At 34.2% G+C, this 18,614-nt stretch overlaps 2 protein-coding genes across 4 annotated transcripts; one reads left to right on the top strand and one right to left on the bottom strand.

Annotated features, from left to right (window-relative positions):
- Positions 1-351: 351 nt before the first annotated feature.
- Positions 352-9,598, bottom strand: LOC128160615 (ATP-binding cassette sub-family D member 1-like). Its single transcript, XM_052823964.1, has 10 exons — positions 8,564-9,598; positions 8,239-8,425; positions 7,387-7,511; positions 6,849-7,002; positions 6,154-6,248; positions 5,527-5,672; positions 4,539-4,684; positions 3,632-3,716; positions 2,819-2,944; positions 352-2,357 (listed from the first exon to the last, which is right to left on the bottom strand). The coding sequence occupies exons 1-10, from the start codon at positions 9,491-9,493 to the stop codon at positions 2,114-2,116; spliced, it is 2,238 nt and encodes a 745-aa protein (XP_052679924.1). The 5' UTR covers positions 9,494-9,598; the 3' UTR covers positions 352-2,113.
- On the top strand, positions 9,582-18,596 carry LOC128160613 (uncharacterized). Of its 3 annotated transcripts, XM_052823959.1 has the most exons (9): positions 9,582-9,741; positions 10,547-10,691; positions 12,686-12,830; positions 13,400-13,472; positions 13,911-15,244; positions 15,604-15,661; positions 15,762-15,845; positions 16,214-16,288; positions 17,808-18,596. In XM_052823959.1, the coding sequence occupies exons 1-9, from the start codon at positions 9,679-9,681 to the stop codon at positions 18,543-18,545; spliced, it is 2,715 nt and encodes a 904-aa protein (XP_052679919.1). In that variant the 5' UTR covers positions 9,582-9,678; the 3' UTR covers positions 18,546-18,596. The 3 variants fall into 3 exon arrangements, with proteins under 3 accessions (XP_052679919.1, XP_052679920.1, XP_052679921.1); XM_052823960.1 differs by lacking the exon at positions 16,214-16,288; XM_052823961.1 differs by lacking the exon at positions 10,547-10,691 and having other exon boundaries at positions 9,640-9,741.
- The last annotated feature ends 18 nt before the right edge of the window (positions 18,597-18,614 follow it).

Genomic DNA, 18,614 nt, shown 5'->3' with positions numbered 1-18,614 from the left:
CCATTGGGGCCCCCACCCTACCCCCAGGGGTCATGATTTTCACAACTTTGAATCTACACTGCCTGAGGATGCTTCCATACAAGTTTCAGCTTTCCTGGTTTTATGGTTCTTGAGAAGAAGATTTTTGAAAATTTCTCGAAATTTTTCATTAATTTCTAATTATCTCCCTTTGTAAACGAGTGTGACCCTTAATTTTCACAAATTTAAATCCCCTTTGCCTAAGGATGATTTGTGCCAAGTTTGGTTGAAATTGGCCCAGTAGTTCTTGAGAAGATGTTGAAAATGTGAAAAGTTTACAGACGGACGACAGACAAAATGTGATCAGAATAGCTCACTTTAGCTTATAGCTCAGTTTGGCTAAAAAGGTATCAGCATCACGTGTACACATGCCTAGCTGAGAGCTATCAATCAAACATTCAACTTAACAAAAACTTAACAGGACATATTGATTTCAATTCACAATTTATGTGTAGTAGTGTCCAACCTCCTTTAAGAGACATAACATTACAATTAGTCCATCAAATTATACATCTATGTAACAATATTGCTACGGTATTTTGTAATCTCATCATTAGTCGTGCTTTTGTAATTCAAACATGGAATGCATCATTTTCGATTACATTTATAATTTTCTTTTTCAGACAGTTAGCGTGTTTTGTAATGATGAACACAAACATTGTAGGTATATATTTTAGCCTCTCAAACTACCGTACCTCTAAATAATACAGACTTTCTTGTTCATGAAGATAGTTGATATCCAGAGCAACCATTATTTCTTAATACTAGTAACACTTTCAACACATACAACTTCTAGGCATCTGGTGCCATTTTAAGAATGAATGCAAAGAATGCAAAGAATGGAATTGTGAATGAAAATTACCAATAGTTGTATATACTTAGTGACATCAGTCCTGGCCTTAGGGGCTTGAAGCTGTATAAGACTTTACTGAAAATTGGTATGCACTATTCAAGTTTTATCATTAACAAACATTACAATTGAATTTATTATAAAATTTTGTTCCTGTGTTGTGTCCACCATTTTCAATAAAAATGTATAATTGATAACAAATAATAAGTACATGTATCTTGTAGGTAATCAAAACTTTGACTTAATGCTAAGATCTTTCTGGACTCAGGTCTGTCAAATGTATCTGTTCATTTTTAGACAAATTCTTACTGATTACAGTTTTAATTTTTAAATCATAGCAAGTCAAAGTCATAACATGTAGCTGATATGCAAAACAATTGGTTATTTTACTTGGACGAACAATTTTAACCTACACGTACTTGGGTACCGGATTGTCAACCTTTCAAAAGAGCTCAAGGCTTCAGAGTCAAAATACATAATAAAACATGTAATACTGTAAAATCTAAAAATAAAAATAAATCAAAATGTAAAGTAATTACAATGCATTACAATGAACTGGCTTTTGGTAGTAATATTAGCATAAGATCACATAAAATGATAACCCTTGAGCAAGCCACAAGTAGAGTACATTATATGGACAATATTTAAATCAAATGTCTAGACGTTTTACTGTAAATTCCTAATTAAACGTGAGAAATTAATATCTGGGTAAAATAGCAATATGCACATCTTGCAGATTTTAAAATCTAACTTTAATTTTTGTACAGATGTAAACTATTTGGAATTATGATAATAATTCGGTGTTCGCAATTTTATCATTCTCGCGATTTGATGCTATACTGTTGAATCGCATAATTAAGTAATTAAATAAGGAAACTACAGTACTTAGCAGATGAAAAGTATCTGCAGGGTTATAAACTGTTGATATTTCGATTTACATGGAATGGAGAGGGAAAAAATTATCAATATACATGCAGAATTTGATTTTTGACATTTGATGATCTCAAACTGTACCCGTACAAGGTCTAAATGTTATTGGAATAACTTAAACTTTTACATGTACATAATGAAATTTGTAATCAGATAATCAGAATTATTGATCAACCAGAATTAATTACAAAGATAATTAACAATCACAAGCTTAATCTAAGTGTATAGAATTTAAAATTTTCTATCTACCTAAAAGTAAGAAAAAAAAGTGCAGTCTTGTTCATATTTGTTAAAAGTTAAAAAACTGAATTATTATCAAGAACTCTCCTGCTCTGTGAGCTGAAGGTCTGTGGAGCTGTCTGACTTGGACAGTAACACAGAATCATCCCCGAGTATGGAGCACAGTTCTTTGAGGCGGTTCTTCATGGCCGGCATTCCGGCAAGCTGGGTCTCCAGGCGCTGCTTCTCATCGTTGAGGGACAGGCGAGTATTGGTGTCCAGGGCCTCCATTCTCCAGCCACCCTCCCCATCAAACTGCAGTAGGTGGGTATGGAACTTCCTATTGAGTTATTTAAAATCATTAAGATTTGAATTTATTTTAATAAATTACAGTAACTATATAATGCCTAAAAGGTGAGTTTGAAAGCTTCTATTGAATTATAAAACTTATATTTGACTTTCATTAAAAATGCTTAGAAGGGGGGTATGGAACTTATAATTGAAGTATGAAATTGTTACGTTACAAACTTATTCCTTGTACATGTGTAAACAGAAACAAAATATACTGTAAAAGAACTTGTCCAATCAGCATTAGTAGCAGGTAGAATGCTAAGAGCCTTAAAATATCACAATTAAGGAAATATTACTTTATCTATTAAGACTGTATGTATAAAAAAAAATTATGATGAATATTACTCAAACAAATTAAAATTTTCCCCCTGAACTACTAGAACATTGAATTTAAATAAATTAATACACAGGGTAATTCTGGCTTTCCGATACTTATATTATTATACATACCATAGAGATGGGCGGTGAGTGATGGTCAGGAGACAGATCCCAGCATCCTTCACTGCCTGATAAATCTTGCTCTCTACGTCGATGGACACAGCACTGGTGCACTCGTCCAACAAGGCAAACTGAGGCCTACAAGTCAGAGACAGACAGTCAGAATCATGTACAATTTCATTGTTATTATCAAATAAACTAGAAGATAAACAAAACATTACTAGGCTCCAATACCTGTCAAGTAAAACAACTGTTACAAAAATCTTGATATTTGTGCAAAATAGAGAAACTAGGATTGCATTAGAGTGACTGGTTAGTTGAGTTCTTGACATTAGGCTGTTAGGTCCGCACATTGAACATACTATAATCAGGGACGAAAAGTGAACTAAATCATGAAAAATTTTTCTGTTTTCGTCATTTTTTGTCATGTTTGTTTTGCACAGACTATTTTTTAGAAATGTCAACCCACCATCATACCCTTTACTACAATTTTTGGTCCAATCACCATAACACCTTTATTACTGTAACAATTGAGAACATTATCCTGCCTTGGTGACAGTTTAAGGTATGAAGCAAATTGGTACTAAGTAAAGGCAACCACAGTATCATACAATCATTATGAATGATAGGTTTAGGTTCTAACTTCAGAGAGTAAGCTGGCAAGTAAAAAGTTCCTTGTTATTGACCAACTAGACAAACTAAATAGAAACATGGATTCTAGAAATATAATTTTTGCAGAAAAAATGGCATATCTATTTCATGCATAAATATTTATCTGTGAATACCATTAAGAAAAGAAATGAAGACTGAGGCAGTTGTACATACTTGTGATAAAAGATGCGGGCCATTCCCATTCGTTGCTTCTCACCACCAGATAAAACATCCTTCCAGTCACTTCTGGAGTCCCAGCCTGACAGCAAAGGAAATTGTTTATGCATAAACAAAATTAACACTCAAGATGAATCTTTTAAATTTGAAAAAGAAATGGTGCAGTGATTTTTTCATATGATTTCCAAATTCCTTATGAAATCAACTGCAAAATATTTTTTATAGTAATGAATTTTGAAGTCTTACAATACACAAGACAATACGTATACAAGAAAATAGGAACTTAACACATAGACTTAAACAAATAATGTTAAAAACTAGAAATCATTTTTTTTTTTAACTTAAACAGTTCATAGACAAAACTACAAACTAAATAGAATGGAACTTTGAATTGTAGCCATGCACACTGCATAACTACACTAAGTTTATCACAACCAAAAACATTGTACATGTATAACCACACTGAGTTTACCTCTCTCTGTTAATACACAGCACTGTTCATTTATAACTACACTGAGTTACCTCCCTCTGTTATTCTGTTCATTTATAACTACATTGAGTTTACCTTCCTCTGTTACTTTGAACATGTATAACTACACTGAGTTACTTCCCTCTATTTCACTGTTCATTTAAAACTACACTGAGTTTTAACCACCATCTATTAATTTGTACATGTATTACCACACTGATTTACCTCCCTCTGTTACACTGTTTAACTACACTGAGTTTACCTTCTTCTGTTATTTTGTACATGTACAGTTTTGAGTTTACCTCCCTCTGTTACATTGTATGGTATATGTTTAAGTACACTGACTTTAAGCCTCCCCCCCCCATCTTATCTGTACAGCTTCTCTGAGTTACCTCCCCCTGTTACATTGTACATGAATAACTACACTGACTTTACCTCCTTCTCTCTCCACAATCAGCTGCAGATTAACAATCTCCAGGATTTTCTCCAGGTCTTTGTCTGTGCAACCTTTCTCCTTCATGTCGTCGTACGTGTCAGGGTAGATAACTTGATCTCTGAAGGTTCCTAGCGACATGTAAGGTCTGTAAACAATAACAGACTTTTGGCTTGAACATTCCAATGAAGTTAATTTTATGTGCATTTCATTGCCATCTTACATGTACAGTGTACCAACCCCCTTTGCTTGAAAATAAAAAATATGGTCAGAAAACATGAACAGTACCTCTTGGTAATATAATGTGTTATAGTCATGAGACACATTGAGACACATTTATCAACACAAATGGAAAAACATAATATCTAAAATATAGTTGCTGTTATATAACGTTCAAAGTGTATTATTCTTAACAATAAAATGTGCATTTCAAACACTAATAAACATAAACACTTGGTTTAGGTTATAAAGGTATCACTAGCAGATGCCTACATGTATATAAACCAAATCTGCTACACTGTAGACAATAGAGAATCTGATAAACCAATCAGTTTAGCCACACCTTAAAATATGTGCCATGAATAGTTTATCTATAGCTTAAAAAAATATTTAGTGATGTCACATCAGTGCAGCTAGAAGATGACAGGTGTATTTTATATGATAAAGGACATGTGTGTACATTCTAGTCACACCCATCTTTTTATGTAGGTATTTTTACTTGATACGCAAAATCAATACTGTTTTCATATCATCGGCTGACAAGTAGCTTCAAGCATTTTTAACTCATCTACTTGTATATGTTTATGATTTACCTACATGAATGTCTAGCTATAGTAAAACATAAATCTTCTCAAGCCCACGGACTCCAGTGACGATATCTTGCCTAACAGGCATTATATCATCCATCATCTCTTGTACAACTTCTACCTATCAGGGAAAGTACATACGGTATACCTTTGACAGCCCATTGCTATCCATCAAGATTTTTACCTTTGGGGTATGTAGAACATTTTGCTGGGTGGGGGTTTATGTAATTTCCCTTTGTAGGCCGGCCAAAGACCGCTAAGGATGCGGAATAGAGAGGACTTCCCACATCCATTTGGTCCCGTTATTAACAGATGCATGCCTGGCTCAATCTGAAATACCAAACAGAAACTTGATCTGTTAAAATCTTTGACAAGTTGTTGACACGAAAAGTTTAGCAAAAGGTCCGACCCAAACTTTGTGTGCTGCATGTAAAATACACATGCTTTTTTTTTTGTCTTTTCAATCCAATTTAGAATTTTGATAAAACAGGGAGACTTAAATTTTATCTTCAGCAGTCCCTTACCCCAAACTGCAAAAGTATGTAAAAAAAAATATACCAATAATACCTTAATATGATATAATTTAAAGATATTTTTTATAAAAAGGGTTTTCAAAAAATTATAATTTAAGATTTACAATATTATTTCTTTTTATCACATCTGTCACATTTTGAATCTTAAATTTTTTCATAGCAAAAAAAAAGAAAGAAACAAATACATGCACATTTTTTAAAACCAAAATATGAATAAACTTTATAATTGAATAACCTTATTTGTTATAAATACAGCATATTAAGTAATATGGGAGTACCTTGATTGTTAAACTAGAAACAATGATGTCTCCATTGGGTGTGATAATGGGCAGGTCCTCAATATCTATGGTAGCATCAGTGTCCATTACATTACCTGGAATATATACATGTAATTGACCATCTGCTCGTCATATTTTGATTACAGTACTATAAATGTTAATCATGCTGGTATAGTAACATCTGAAACCAAATTCATAACATATATCCATAGAAAAATATGATTCAAAATTTCTGATCAATCTTATAGAAAAAGAAAAAAAAAACATCTATTGAGTAAATTTATAACCTATCTTCTTTTAAATAAATATTTGAGGATTATAGCCTTATGATTAAGTTAGTGGCAAACTCTGTTTACCACACGAAAGAGCTAGGTCAAAACAATTTTAAGATTTTTTTTAACAAAATACGGGAGCTTTGTATTGACGATTACATAAGTAATGTGGAATCATTAGATTTCGTGGTGGCTCAATTTTTGGGGAATTCGTGGGTACCTCTCATCCACGAATTAACATCCCCCACGAATTAATAAATTAGAGCTATAAAGTCATATTCCTCTTGTATGTATACGAAAATACACGAAATTACGTCCACACGAACCTGTAAAATTTAAGCAATCCACGAAAATTGGCCCCCACGAATTTTAATGATTCCACAGTAAGCTTTAGTTGCTAGTTTTAGGGTATAGAGGTTTTACCCATGATTTGCATTGGTCCAGAGATCTTGGCGTGTTTGGCTTTGCTTTGAACGGTCTTGGTGACCATGCTTCTCTGGTACTTCCCCGTTTTGACATCCTCAAATACGTGGAACATCTCTGTTACGCGAGCCGTGTATCCAGCCAGCTCAGTGATCTGGACAAATTAATATTCATTTCTTTAAATCATGAACCATATTTTTTTTACTTTTAGTTCTAGAAAATTAAATTATAAGTAACAAATTTAATTTCTACCTATGTTATAAGAGTACATATATAATATATAACTTGGGACAGTTATTATGCACATATCTTATTTTTTCACAGTCCCTACAAACCTATATTGCAACCATCAAATACATAATTTTAAATTACTTGAATTTTTCAAAAAAATACAATAACAAGAAATAAAACAATCATATAAAAACCAAAAATAAAAATATCTTGCATTTCGGCCATACTTTTAATTACACATTAACTATTAATTCCTTGCTAAATTCTTTCACAAAGATTAACCAGTTTCTAGTGTTTTGCTCCGTACCTCTTTGTATGATGACATCATGCGTTCTATGGCGTCTGCGGAGTTTATCAGCAGATTTCTGGCCGTGGTGAAAACCTTGGTTCTCTCGCTCACACCTCCGTCAGGATCATCATCCACGGAAGATCCTAAGAAATCAAATCTAAGTTAAACTGTAAATTCCTTATATTACGCAAGTACTTAATTCCGCATTACCGCTGGTTTGTATCAAATCGCGAGAATATAAAATCGCATACGTTGAACTTTTCTACTTGTTTCTTGTAGTTTTCAACTCTCAGAAAATAATGGCGAGATTTTAAAATCCGCGAAGGATGCTTCTCGCGATTTTACGCGGATATTAATTCCTCGCGTTTAATTAGGAATTTACAGTATTCAACTCTTTATGTGCAACACTAGCACATAAATGAAAGTTTAGAAACTAGAATTTATAAAGTGAATCTAATTATCCACCTACATAGTTTGTTCATTAAAAAAAAATATCAATGAACTCTTAAATAATAATTGATAATTTCCCAACAACAAGTTTCTAAATAAGAAGGATTTTTATTTTCATTACAAAAGTAAATAGAAATTGATTATACAGTCAAACTTCGTTATCTCGAACTAGATGGGACCTCTTAAAAACTTCGAGATATCAGAGTATTCGAGATATCGAAGGTGAAATACTTAGAAAATAAGTGGTTAGTACATGCAATTAACTTCGACATATCTATTGTATTCGAGATATCAGTGTTCGAGATATCAAAGTTCAACTGTATTTATATTCAAAAGTATCTATGTGGGCTTATGTTGTTAAAGAATCCTAAAGGATTGGATGGACAGTCTTTTATAAAATCAGTTGAGACTATTTCCTACCATCAGCTCTGATCCCACCCCCACGGGCGGACATTATGGGGATAGCCACCATGATGAGTCCACTAGCACTCCAGCCATACTTCATCAAGAACTGTTCCAGCATAATATACCACAATCTCTTCATGAATATCAGGTCCGTTTGCTGGGCCAGTGCTTTATATGCCTTCACCAGCAAGTTTTGTTCAACCTATATATCAACATTTTGAAAAAATGAAAGGATAAAAAATATAAAGCTAAATATCATTGCAGTCATCTGAATACTATTAAGTGAACTGAATTCAATTATATTGAATTATATTTGATATAATTTACAAAGTATAAATACCTTATGTCCTCCATAGAATGCAATTTCTTCAGCATTTGCGATAATTCTTGAATGAATATATCTCAAATACCCTTTCCTATTTGCCTCTTCTGCAACAAGCTTCCCAAACTTTGGCGAGACAGCTTTTAGAATTTGAGCGGTTATGAAAGTTACAATGGTGGCAATGATAGTTGGCCATTTGGAACTAGCACCTCGACTTGAGGCAAAGGAATACAGAGTGAAAGAGATAAGAGCTACATCCAGCATGGGCTTCGTCAAATGAGAGTACAGGTGGGCAAGAGACTGCGTAAACATACTGATGTCATCTGTAAGACACTGGTCAGCATTGGACAATCTGCTATCCAGGTTGCTGACCCGATAGTAGGTCTGATCAGAAAAATACTGCTCATATGCATGATTGACTAGACGAGTTCTAAACACTAATCCAAGCTTGCTTTCTAAGAATCTAATAAGGCTATTGATAAACGTTGCTGGTATAGCAATCAAGAGCCACTGAGTCAGTCTAAGTAAGAAACTTCTCAAGTCCCGCTTGACAATTGTCTGCACTATACGGCCATCGAGTGTTGCTACGTAGATAGACAGAAATGTCCTTGCAAACAAGGTACCCGTGTGAAGAACTAAAATCCCGAATTCTCTCGACCAAACTGACGGAATTATTATTTTTAATAAATAGCGTAGTTGCGTGTAAAATAACTTATCGACATTGTGGGAAGCACCGTTTTTCTTGTTCTTGATACCTTCACTCTCTAATTTGTTCAACACTGTCTCCAATTTCTTACTTTTCTTTTTTCCGAGAGCAGACCACAGTTGGGGCCAAAGTTTCCTCGCGCAGTATGCTAAGACGACACAAGTTGCAGCCGTCGTAGCCACTTGTTTACGTGTTGGTTTACTTAAAGTCATGGGCAGCATCATTTTGGACATTTCCACCATTTTTTATGATAAAATGAACATTCTGCTTCAATCCTTCATCATCTCCATCCGCTGTTCTATTGATTTTCGTCTGTCCTGTCAAAAAGATAAGTCACGTGAGTCAGATACTAAATCGACCTTTGAAACTAAAGAGCTCTTCCGCTACAAGATAAACATCCGTCGTCTGCATATATTTCAATGTCAACATGAACTGGATGGGAGGAGCTCGAAGTCGTTTAAAGCACCACGGTGATGAAAAGATTCAAAAGGTATTGTGAAAATTAAATGTGTTACTGCCAATGTAACAGAGCACTGACTTTTCTTTTAATTACAGTGTCTGTGTGTCACCGACGTCGCGTCGTGCTGTGCTTGGGGGGGGGGGGGGGTTCTGCTGCAGATCTGCAGCTCCCATCGATCTAAGTTTTGATGGACAACCAAACCAGGGCTACATATCTGCAGCTTGGGAAGGTGGGATGACTATGAAATTTTTTTTTTTTAATTTACTACTGACTACACAAACATGCCAAAAGTATGTCAACTTTTCTTTTTTCCCGATATATTTCATTAAAAACAAAGCTTATGTTTAAAAGTTTTTTATGTTAATTTTTATCAAATTTTGAAACAAAATTTATTGATTAAATTTGCACTTTTTGACATTACAATTGAATAGTTTTTTGACAACTCATATGCAAAATTTCATATATTCAAACATAACACGAAGATATTTTTCAAGTGCTCTACTATATATCCTTTGCAATATTAGAGCCGAAAAATCTTACTTTGGAATGTAAACATCAAATCTCAAGAAGTGAAGGTGGGAAAAATAATTAAATATGATGCCAAAAAAAGTGAGAGAAATTTTGAATTTATCAATCCAAGTCTTTTTAAAATGGGTCAAGGAGTTATTTTAAAATGAGTCTTTGAAAAAAGTTGGTTTTCAATGAAATATAGTGAAAAGAAAAAAAATTGACATACTTTTGGCACCTGAGTGTAAATGTACAAGTATACTGTATTTTTTTTTTCAGTTATCTGTACTTACTGTCATTTTTACCTGTATTCACTGTATATTTACAGCAATTTTTTGAAAGAAAAAGACTTCTGAAAAGAAATGAACAGTATAATAATGGCTTACAGACTCCTTTGGATAGAAAAAGTATTGTGAGTCAAGATATAAAAGGATTTTGTCTTCTTGAACAAATGCACTCAACAGAAATGTTGTGTAAGTATTTTTTTGCAAATGACAAAATATCATAGCCTAAGGGGAATGATAATAAAAACTCCAGATTTGCAAATAAATTTTATACCAAACCTCTAGATCAGTGTCTCAATCTTATAGAAAGCATTATCTGCAACACGGCTATTCTACATGATATTATTTGGAAAAATATTAATATTTTTATTATATTTTAATTGAACATACACAGTAAATTAGTAAATCACCTTATAAAATAGAGAAATACTAATACGTAACATTTTATTGAGATAATGTAAGGAATTTTTTGACAAAAGTTGTGTGTAAACTGTATTATGAATCATGGTATCTTTTTTTTTTTTTTTTGGGGGGGGGGGGATGGAATCCAACAGATATGTTGATGTATCCAGACAAAAATCTGCAAATCATAGATTTACACAGGGAAGGAATCTGAAAAGCTATGGTAGAAAAAAAATTGTCTTTTTAAGGCACCAATTTTTTATAGATGCAAGTTTAAATCTGCAGAATAAAGAAATTTCTGAGTGCTGGAACGTGTAAATTTTTTTAATGTTTAATATTTGTTCTTGCAGATTTGATTTTAAATGAGTTCCTTTGTAAGTACATATGCATGTGTGCTCTTTACTGCTCCATTTTTGCTTTGTATACTCCTGTAACCGGGGGTGAGGGTAGGTGGTATTCATTTGCTACCTCCAGAACTGGTCCAGGATGTCTCCAGCGTCTTCTTGCTATTTGTAAAGTAGACAATGGAAATCTACTGGAGATCTCCATACTGCAAATGAGCAAATTAGGATTAATTATTCTTGCAGCTCTAGATCTCCAATTGACTAAGCGAATACAACCCAGTACATCCACATGTTCTATAGTAAACATATCAATATAATAACGTAATATAGTTAAAGAAACTTAATGCCTGGAATCTCTCTTGGGTATGCATCTATTCTACTTGAACTCCAGGCAGAACATTTTCTGCAGATTCACAGAATTTGATTTTTTTTTAAGGCGTCGAGCTAATGCTCGGCAGCCTTCTAGCGATCGTCTGGATTGGCAATCGTCCAAAAATTCACGCGCTGCACCGCCTCTTAAATGCGCATAAGAAATAAGTTCCTAAAAGTATTAAACGTATTACAAGATTTTTTTCCATTTATTCAACTAAATTGTGTACAAAAAACCCAACTTTGCCTCCCTGGTGATTGACAACTCATTGCATAAGAATAAATTTGCTTAATCAAGAAATGGCGGATGAATACAATCAGGCCTAAGTGTAAAGATTCACTATATATTATTTTAGTTTATCGCTTTCATTTTAATTGGAGACCGTGCCCGATAGAAATAACATTTTAGATGTAAATTTATTTGTTATCGGGCACGGTCTCCAAAATTAATGTAAGCGATAAACGTATCTAGTAATTTCGTTGCAAAAAGTAAACTCGATAATGCAGTTAGTTTGGTCGAGCATTATAGATAGCACGTGTTGTGGATTTGTTTGTAAACAACCATACCATAGGAAATCTTGTTTCAAACGGGAATTGAAATAAACAAATGTATGTTTTATTATTATAATTAGGGACACACTGTTAATGTATTCAAATTATGAAACTATGAAAGTTGTTCAAAGACTGTTTGAAGCAGAAAGAAACAAATTATTTTTGAACTTTGAAATTTCTTCGATTTTTGCAATTATGATGAGTTATTGTATTAAAAAAGCACCACTACCTATTTTATAAGAAAATATACCGATTTTTGTTTTTAAAGCAGCAGAAAACATAATTCAAATACTTTCTATTCTAAGTCTAATATCATTTGATATGACTATTAGTACAGAAATTCAAATTATTGGTATCATTCTATATAAAAGAAAAAAATGTCAGCTCGACGCCTTTGTGGCCGTTCCGGCCTTTGATTTAAATTTAAAATTGAATTAATGTTTCAATTTTGAATCAAAATTCTTTTATTTGATATGTTGGATTGAAATAAAACAACTGATATGCTGTTTTTTTTAGCACCAAAAGAAAATGTGCGCCCTGTCAGAAAAGTACAGTTAGACAAGCCGAGAGGTTCCCGTCCTCTTCACCACTCAAAACTAGGATCCTCTCCCCCCTTAACTACACCATCAAAACTTCTTTTTATGGAACCCAGATATCAAAGGTAAGGCTTTCAGTCCAGTTTCATTGAAATTAACATAACACATGTAAAAAGAAAGGGGTATTACTATGATATACTAAGTATGTGAACAACAGTTTATTGATATTAAAATTAATATGCATTCCAATTTAAGGCATTGAATTTAAGCAAATGCATTGAACTTCCATTAATTTACCTCAATATGACGAGGTTTTTATATAACACCTTATCCCATCATAAGAATTGTTTTGATCTTTTAAGTAGTTTATAGTCACTATAATGAAGTGGTTTAAAAGTCGAATTTATAAACATTTTGTGCAAAAATACAATTTAGTTAATAATGTAATAAAGTTAAAAACTATTTGTTGCAAATTTATCATGTAAATGGATAGTATGTCGTGTATGAAAAGTTATCAAAAGATAATTACAGATATCCGTTTGATATGATACATTGTAACAATAGCCTAGCCACGGGAAATACCCATTGTATGTATTGTAATGTATGTAATGCTTAAAAATGAAAATAAAAATGCTAATATACATGTAATTGTATATTTATGATAGTATTTTGAAAAATGATTCTTTTATTATAGAGACACCAGTGCTAAGATGGCGTTATCTGAAAGGAAACACTTGAATCTGGAACAGATTTTAAACAGCTCAAAAGTAAGTAAACATGCATGTCGACTATTGAACATCTTTCTACAACCATATTGACAACCTTTCAGAGGTTTCAACAGCATGACTTAGGCTATAACTACTAGTATGACGTTTCCATTTCATATGAAATAAATAGCATTTGAATGTATGTTTAATATCAGCAATTATTTTTGTTTACCAGTGAATCTTTAAAAGAATATTTTGACATTCACTGAAACGGCTTAAAAATTGGCCATTACATTCCATTTTTAACATTAAAAAACAACACCCCTTCCAACCGCAAATTTGAGTTTGAGTCTAGAAAGAGCTAAATATGGTCATAATATAGTTCATGGAGAGAGAGAGAGAGAGAGAGAGAGAGAGAGAGAGAGAGAGAGAGAGAGAGAGAGAGAGAGAGAGAGAGAGAGAGAACGTTTTCTTTAATGCAATTATTTTTACTTGAAGGTTGAAGAGACGGAAAGGAAAATCAATGTCGCTAAAGATTCCTCAATAAACTCCGACATACACAAACGTTTCACGAACTATCAAGAAAACCCATTTATATCCGAAGATTTTCAACCGACGCCAGTTGTTAAGTACCTAAAAAGCGAATTTCCGGACACCGGGGAGGAATATCGAAAACGGAATGATCCATCGGTCTTATCTCCCTTGACGCATAGTCGAACACACGAACCAGCGAGAGTCGATGAATACACGCATCAAGAAAATACAACTGGCAGGAATAGAGACTTTTATCGTCAGAATTTTTGCGGGAATCCTTTCTTTGAAACCCCTGTTGAACATAATAGATCAAGTAAAAGAAAGTTGGTGGAAAACGGTCTTGAAGGAAGCTTTTTTCATTCAAAGCGCTCGCTATTTGATGATTCGCAGCTCTTGGGAAAGAATGAGGAACGACTTTGTGGCAGAGATTTTTCGTCAAATATTGCGATAAATAAATTTTCTAATTCCAATTTTTGGATAAACGAACCCCAATTCAGATCTAGAGAAAACGATTCCTTTATAATGAGTTCAAAAGCACGACCCCAAAAGAAGAAAAAATCGGAAACTTCTGACCGTCCGTGTTACCGCGAAAATGATAAGATTCCATTGGACAATCGGGAAGATAAAGGAAAGCAAACTTTTTCATCGTCTTCCAACGATTTCCACCCAAAAATCCCAGAAATGTCAAAGAAAGATAGATACATTTTCTGTACACCGAAAAATCAAGGAACACTGAAAGCGAGAAACAAGTACATGAGAAGCATACCCTTAGTAAAGATTCCCGACCCTGCTGAAAGTAATAGAGATGGGGAGCAGTCTCCAGACAACAGTTTTGAAGTGAACAAACATGACATACTCGACAGAGACGAGATGAGTTTATTAATCACAAGCACGCCATTGAATATCGCTAGGAAACCTACAAAACTAGTCACAGAGGGAGGCAAACCAATGGAGGTAGAGATCTCTCCCATAGGGAATCCTATGGAATTGACTCCCACAGGAAAACCCGTGGGAAAAGAAATACATGCATTTCCATGTCAGATGGATGTCAGGGATTATCCGGTTTGTAAAACAGCTGAGCTGGTGATTTCACCAATTGGAAAACCAGCCGAAGAAATGAAGCAATTAAATCGAGCAATGCCCCTGTCTCCGAGAAAACTAAATATAAGTCAGGATGTATATGGAACGAATTTGTCAGTAACAGATGGACTGTCTCCGACATGTGACAGCCAAGTCCCCGACAACACAATGGTGCTTGACAAAACCGCGGAGGAGGACCACTGTCAAGCCGACCAGAGGTATATTAAAAGTACACGTATACACATTGCTAGAAAAATTAAAACATGTAAAACCAACTATTATTATACTTTTAGATAACAAAATCACATATACAAAGCGAAAAATAGAACGGGCGAAAATGTCACAAATATCATACAAACACATTTGCATGCTTTTTTGCGCGAAGAGCTTTTCATTTGAGTTTTTTTGCACGATTTTCGCATGAAAATAAACTTGCATGAATATAACCGGAATTTGAATCACTTTTCCGTGTGTGTAATATACATGTACGTAAAGATATAAGCGTTTTGTATTTTTCATGAAATTACATGAAAATGTAATGAGGTACTGATTTCTAATCTAAAGAATATTTTCAAAGCATTTCAGAAAGAAAAACTCATCCATCGGAAACAGAAATTGTGGAAATTCTGGCAGAAGTGAGTTGTCACTTAGAATTTTTCTCGTCTTATCATAACAGAAATATAATGAAGATGAATGGAGAATACCCGTGTTGCATGTCTTAATTTCCTTTTGCAGATGAATCAGTTGGAAGACGACCAGGTGAAGGAATGGGAGCTTAGTGTGTATTACAGCCAGACACGAAACGAAAAGGAGGACGAGGTACATAATATATAGGAGAGAGAGAGAGAGAGAGAGAGAGAGAGAGAGAGAGAGAGAGAGAAATCTAACATGAATTTAATTGATATTAAAGCACCTACATTGTATTAGATGAAAGATGAAATAAATCCAATAAAGTTCTCACTATAGTATCACATTTGTTATGTGATTCGCGATTACACATTTATTTATGTTAGAGTGTCTTTTCGCTCTTTACGATATACGGACTAATTAATAATAGATGTGTTTAATTTAATATGCTTAGGTCTAACACCTTTTAATTACTTTAAATCGAAAAGTGAAAGTAAGATACTTTTTATTAATATGTAATTGTGGTTTCCTATATATAATTATAACTGACAATCTCTTAGGAACAGTACATCCAGTTGAAGAAATTGAACGACATCAGCGACAGTTTTGAATCCGTTTTAAAGGAAAACGACAAGGTATGTAATATACGTGTACATTAGGTTAGACTTGTCGCGCGTTTGTTTTAATGTTTCTTCATATTATATGTACATTTCCTCGTATAATTATGTATTGTATTCATTAGCTACGTATAACTAGCGCTGCTTTAACACTAAGAAAGAAAAAATGTAGCATACGACATTTTGATAATTATGATGTGAGCATATTGTTTTCGTTATTTGTTATTCAGTCATTTCTGCTTTTGTAATACATAACAGTAATGCAGCTCGTGCCCTTTGAATGAGAAACCAATACATTGTTTACCATATTTATAATCACCATACCCATTTCTTCCTTTGTAATACCGAGAGGAAATATAACGGTGACATTGGAACAAAAGTACAATCCATTGTTTACCATATTTATTATTTTCTTATTTCTTCTTTCGCAGCGTCTTAGCAGAAATGCATAACGAGAACCTTAATTAGGTCTATATACACACCAAATAATTTACCATATTTCCCATTTGGACCAAAATTTCTTTGTTTCCAATTACAGAAATATAAACATAGCATATGCGACCTTTATCTAAGAACACAGCACACATTCTTTACCATATTTATCATTATTGTGCGATTTACTCATTTTCTCATGTTGTCTGCCGACGTCTTAACTCGGTCAACAGACAATCTAATATGTAGTGGGATACTGACATGTTGATTTATAACAGACACAGCAGCCAGCACTCGGTCACTCTCCCTGCTCTCTGATTAGATTCTCTGGCGGTTTGGACGGTCCACAAGTTTGTAATGTAACAATGATAGACAGTCCGTCATAACGTCGTAAACAATGTCTATCATGAGTAGAACATGACTGATGAAGCACGGCCTAAGTTTATGGTCGTGGATTTCTTTAGTACCAAATAAGGCTCTTATCGCAACAGGCACGTAGCATCGATTTTGAAAGTGGGGGAGGGGGGGGGGCAGACTCATCCAAAAAATCTTGACAAGCCAAAATAAAAAAGTCTAGTTCCCTAGATCTTCAAAATCCTAATCCGTGGGAAGGGGGGGGGGGGGTCTGGCCTAGTATATTTCTATAACTTCTATTTCTCTCAATTTTTTACATACTCACAAAAAAATGGGGGGGGACTTCATAATAATTCAATTTTTACTATGTAAATTTAAGAAACTTTTTTGTTGCGAGAAAAAGTGGTACTGATTCTACGTGCCTGAGCACAGAGAGAGAGAGAGAGAGAGAGAGAGAGAGAGAGAGAGAGAGAGAGAGAGAGAGAGAGAGAGAGAGATATTTCCTTTAAGTAGGAAAGATTAATTAGGTTAAGTTATAGATAGAAAATTGTTTGCTGAACAAATAAATGCCTGGCTATTGACATGTCATTTAGTCATCTGTAACTTAAATCAAAAACAAAATCACAATAGTTTATAAACATGTTACGGTTTAAAATAATTTTATTTTCATACTTTTTTTGGGGTTGTTGAACGCCATAAAAAAGCTTGATGCGACAATATTATTGTAAAGATTGTTTTATTTTTTTTTAAGGCCATTAAATTGGAGAACTTCATCGAAAATGAATACGATGCCCTGTCAGTTCTAAAAGCAGTCGCAGCCAAGCTAGAAATATACGTCAAAGGCTGCCAAGATTCGGATCAAGTGTCGGACTCACGTGCTAATCCATGCGAGAACGCAGAATCATTTGTGAATCCATGTGATGAAAGAACAGAGACCAAAGTGCAGACTGTTTTCAAAAGCAGCCTTGAAAAAACACCAGTGCGACCAAGATCTCTTAGTTCAATGTCTTTCGAGGAAAAAACAGATGCTGCTGATGATAGAACACGGAATGCTGATATTTGTAGTACTACTATTGCTAACTACGAGTCGCCAAGGAATAGTGATCTATTAGAAGAACGACAGACGGATGTAACCCTAACAGCCCCACAAATCACGGTGGACATGGAATCGTCCCATCAAATGTCATCCTCTTGTACAAATGACATGAAATGCAAATGTAGAGATTCATTTGTTTTGCGATCTTCTCGTGAGACTCAGACGGAAACTGCCGTCAGAAGCACTGGAGTCGAGACTGAGCGGATTAGTGCAGTGTCTGTAGGGATCCAATGCGATCTTTTCCTCGACGGCTGTGATTGTAAATTAGAGGCCCCCGGGAGTCAAGACAGTTTTCATAGCGTCACATCTAATTTTAATCCGGAAATTCCCGCTCCAAATGGGGAGAAGGAAGAAAATGAAGGCTATCAGCTTCGATCCAGGAAAAAAATTTAGGAGAAATTTCTTATTTTTTCCTCGTTAGCGTTGAAACATTCATAGTATTTATTTTCAACAATTAGGAAA

This window comes from Crassostrea angulata, chromosome 8 (assembly GCF_025612915.1).
Source record: "Crassostrea angulata isolate pt1a10 chromosome 8, ASM2561291v2, whole genome shotgun sequence".
Taxonomy (NCBI): domain Eukaryota; kingdom Metazoa; phylum Mollusca; class Bivalvia; order Ostreida; family Ostreidae; genus Magallana; species Magallana angulata.
Note: the sequence above shows the minus strand (reverse complement) of the source record. Positions and strands in the feature narration are given on the sequence as shown.

Bases quoted from the DNA above. Each gene is read 5' to 3' on its own strand.
- LOC128160613 (XM_052823959.1), top strand. From the start codon at position 9,679: ATGAACTGGATGGGAGGAGCTCGAAGTCGTTTAAAGCACCACGGTGAT. The intron at 9,742-10,546 runs GTATTGTGAAAA...GTATATTTACAG, and splicing joins GTGATGAAAAGATTCAAAAG to CAATTTTTTGAAAGAAAAAG. The intron at 13,473-13,910 runs GTAAGTAAACAT...TTTTACTTGAAG, and splicing joins AGATTTTAAACAGCTCAAAA to GTTGAAGAGACGGAAAGGAA.
- LOC128160615 (XM_052823964.1), bottom strand. From the start codon at position 9,493: ATGGTGGAAATGTCCAAAATGATGCTGCCCATGACTTTAAGTAAACCA. The intron at 4,685-5,526 runs GTAAAAATCTTG...TATTGTTTACAG, and splicing joins ATGTTCTACATACCCCAAAG to ACCTTACATGTCGCTAGGAA. The intron at 3,717-4,538 runs GTAAAGTCAGTG...CTTTGCTGTCAG, and splicing joins GATTGTGGAGAGAGAAGGAG to GCTGGGACTCCAGAAGTGAC.